The 4,014-nt window shown below is 18.0% G+C and overlaps 1 protein-coding gene across 3 annotated transcripts in view; it reads left to right on the top strand.

Annotated features, from left to right (window-relative positions):
• Positions 1-2,087, top strand: part of LOC102674076 (GTP-binding protein Rheb homolog) — a 4,379-nt gene extending 2,292 nt beyond the window's left edge. For all 3 annotated transcript variants that reach the window (XM_006616069.2, XM_006616068.2, XM_006616070.2), the window contains 3 exons: positions 1,351-1,558; positions 1,643-1,772; positions 1,857-2,087. In XM_006616069.2, coding sequence (XP_006616132.1) covers positions 1,351-1,558; positions 1,643-1,772; positions 1,857-1,946 — 428 coding nt within the window. In that variant the 3' untranslated portion in view covers positions 1,947-2,087. The remainder of the gene's footprint in view (positions 1-1,350; positions 1,559-1,642; positions 1,773-1,856) is intronic.
• The last annotated feature ends 1,927 nt before the right edge of the window (positions 2,088-4,014 follow it).

Here is a 4,014-nt window from a genome sequence, read left to right as displayed (position 1 = left end):
ATTTATAAATAACATTTTTTAATTATATATGTATTCATATACAATACTTTTATATACAATACTTTTTCTCCATGATATATGAACATATTAATTTATATATTTTAGTAACTGTTGTTTACAATAATTAAGGTAATAATTTAATATTATATATAACATTCATGACTTAATATTTATGTTGTATTTTAAAATTTTGCTTTTAATAAGATTATTCTACATGTAAAATAACTAAAATTACTTTTTTTTTATTTATTATATATATATTTTTTATTATATTATTATTATATATTTTAAATTAATAATTAAAAAAAGTTAAAAAATTATTTTAAAAAGTGTTTATTTATATATTATTATATATTTTACTTATATTTCATTTTTATTTTATAAATTATTAATGAAATTTTTGCTTATTTAATTATTGAAAATTCTTATATTCAAAGAAACTAGTTAAAATTATTATTAAGTAAGTTAATTCTAATTTTTTGCAATAATTAAACTTTTTTTTTATGTATAATATTATATATAAAATTCTTGTTTGTTTTTTAAGATATTAATATTAATATTGATTGTAAATATTAATTAATATTATATATTTTTTGCATTATTGTGATTTCAAATGTTTTACTGTTGCAAAATAAGTAAGTTAAATAAAATATGTGCAGATTATGTAGATTTAATAATTTTTCATTTAAAAAATAAATATAATTTAAATGAAAAATATATATAAATATATTACTTATACAACATAAATAACATATACTTTGTCTATTTAATAACTAATTGATATATTATTTAATAATTTCATAATTACAAACAAATAAATTAAAAATTTTAATTGTGTTATATAGAATTATAATACAAAAATTTGGAGATCTTCATGAATTTGTTTGGTTTTCATGAAATACTAGTCAATTTTATTTTATTGTACTTTATATACAAGTAATGTTCAAGTACAGAAAATATTTTATTAATTGAATTAATTTACATTATGTGCGGTTTGTATATAATTTAGGAAGTACTATTAACACTACAAAATTAATATTGTTACAGCATGATATATTATTAGCAATATGCATGAATTCTTGAGTTATTAGTTTTTTTATTCTATATAAGATTTAAAAATTATATAAAATTTATTTATAATTGTGTATATGTAATATAGTAGCACCTTACATCTTATCATTAAATTTTTCTTCAAATTAAATATAATAATAAAAAAAAAATGTAAGCTTTTTGTTAATAAAAATTAATTCAATTTATTAAAAATTTGATATAAAGATTTAAAAGATGTGAGTTTCTACTATTTTATTTTAATTTATTTTCTTATACAAGTAATTTGAATGTATATTCCAGCATTTACAAAAAGTACTCGAGTAAATAGTCAAGATTATGAAGTTAAATTGGTAGACACAGCAGGTCAAGATGAATATAGTATATTTCCAACACAGTATTCTATGGACATTCATGGTTATGTCTTAGTATATAGCATAACCAGTGCTAAGAGTTTTGAAGTTGTACAAATTATTTATGACAAGTTATTGGATATAACAGGAAAAGTCCAGTATGTCATATTATTATTTATGTTATTAATTTATAAAAAAATTAGTAATAATAATATTTTAAAAATATTCTTTATAAATTTCAGTGTTCCAATTGTATTAGTAGGAAATAAAACAGATTTATATGTTGACCGAATGATAACAACAGAACAAGGTAAGCGATTGGCAGACTCTTGGCATGCAGCTTTCTTAGAAACAAGTGCAAAACAAAATGAGGTAAGCTTATTTTATTTGTTTCTTTTTTTTTCTTTTCTGAATTATTTAGAAAAATTTTAATTTAATTTTTTAATATTGCTTCAGTCTGTTGCAGATATTTTTCATACACTATTAATTGAAATTGAAAAAGCAGATGGAAATGTACAAGAAAAATCAAATTGCATTATTTCTTGAACTATATTGCTAAAACCATACATTATAATATAATGTAAATGTATAAAACCAAATAACAAAATTGGCATTGTATTAATATACGTCCAAAAACAAATTAAGTGTAAAAAATATCAAAAATATAAAATAGAACATGTAAAACAATTGTCTCTTTTTGTTATATAAATTAAAAATATTATAAATATCTATTTGAAGAAATATCCAATTATAAATATTTTCATTATTTATTTTTGTAATCACTATTTAACAAAAAAAAATAGAATTGTCTATGTTTATTTATATTGCGTATAAATATAAAATTTAATATTTTAGATACAATTTTTTAAAAATAAAATACTTATTGACTTAAATTTATGTAATCGTTTAAAAAATTTATATCTGTTGAAATATGCTGAAAAATTTTCATTACAAACAATTTTTAATATGTAATTATAAATGTTATATAATAAAGCAAAAATTAATTGAATATTTGATAAAAAATAAAAATATATGGGAATTGCAAATATTTTTATTTTTTTTTGTTAACTTTTTATTACTATTATATAATAACGAAAGTATCTCTTGAGGATAAATTTTGCAGAAATATAGATAAGAAGAAGAAATAGACAGAAATGAATTAAAAAGCGCTATACATTTAAAATGTCTAAAATATCATAAATGAAATTATAAAATAAAGATAACATAATAAAAATATAAAGATAGTAAGAGAGGAATAAAGATAGAATAAAAATTGATCATCATCAGTATCATTTTATGAGTATTAAAAATATCTCTTTAAAATTTCAAGAATGATACTGAAATGACATTAATTCTCAATTCTTACTTTACCTTATCCTGTCTTTGAAGTTCTTGATTCATACTATAGAATGTCATAAAATATAATTTTATTACTTTCTTTTTTAATTATAATATATATTAATCTTTAATGTAAAAAATAAAGATATTAGTCTCATTATAATGTATTACAATATAATAATTATAATATAGTAATATAATAATTTTTGTAAAAATCATGTCACAAAATATTTTTTTTATTTCTTATTTATTGAAATTTACTTTTAATTCCAATCATTATCATTAATATTTCAATCTGAATCAAATCGTTGAGAATCATCCATTATAAAATTGAAAAGGAATCCTAATAGAAGGAATCCTATGAGACAAAAAATGCATTAAATGTTACATCTATTTTATTCTTCGTTTATGATTTTATGAAACAGAATTATCAAGTGATTTTTCTATCTAGCTATTGTATATTAATAACAATCGCATGCGCAATAAGTATTGAACGTTTTATTTCATCAACTTTCTCTTTAATATTGTCCGAAAATCTACGTATTAAGTATTAAAAGTTGAATAATAAATAAAAATGTTACGACATCTTTTCCAATCAATTACTCGAAACGCAAGAAGTAGTAAGTTAATGATTATAATATTATTATATATAACAATATTATATTATATAACAATATTTATATTTTAAATAATTTAAAATAATTTATTATTAAAGAAACCTTACATAATATTAATTCCTTCTATTTGATATTGCTTAAAAATATATAGTAAATAATTTTAAAGTCTAATATATATATATGTATTTTTTTTTATTATTTAATTCAATTTATACTTTCAATTAAAATTATAATTTTACAAAAAACATTTTTACTTATAAAAGTTACTTATACTATATACTTTTACTTATAAAAGTTTTAAAATATTAATTTTAAAAATTTTTTAAGATATGCGATCTTATCATGGTAATAAAATTCCTGATAATGTTAAACCACCATCTATGGATGAAGTGCTTGTACCATGTGGCTCATGGAAAGAAGCAGATGCTAAAGCTCGAACTAAATATAACATACAATTTGTAGCTGGTGTTGTTATACTTGTTGCAACTATAGCATTTGTATGTATTAATATAAGTTTTTTAAATTTTATTAAATTATATTTATTTATATATTTTAATTTTAAAATATTTAAAATATTCATATTTTAATTTTTAGGGTAGAATAACTGGCGTACTTTGGCTTAACTTTCTTCCACCAACTCCAAAAGAAAAAGATTCTGA

This window comes from Apis dorsata, unplaced genomic scaffold (assembly GCF_000469605.1).
Source record: "Apis dorsata unplaced genomic scaffold, Apis dorsata 1.3 scaffold_249, whole genome shotgun sequence".
NCBI lineage: Eukaryota > Metazoa > Arthropoda > Insecta > Hymenoptera > Apidae > Apis > Apis dorsata.
The sequence above is the reverse complement of the archived record's forward strand: the minus strand, read 5'-3'. Positions and strand labels throughout refer to the sequence as shown.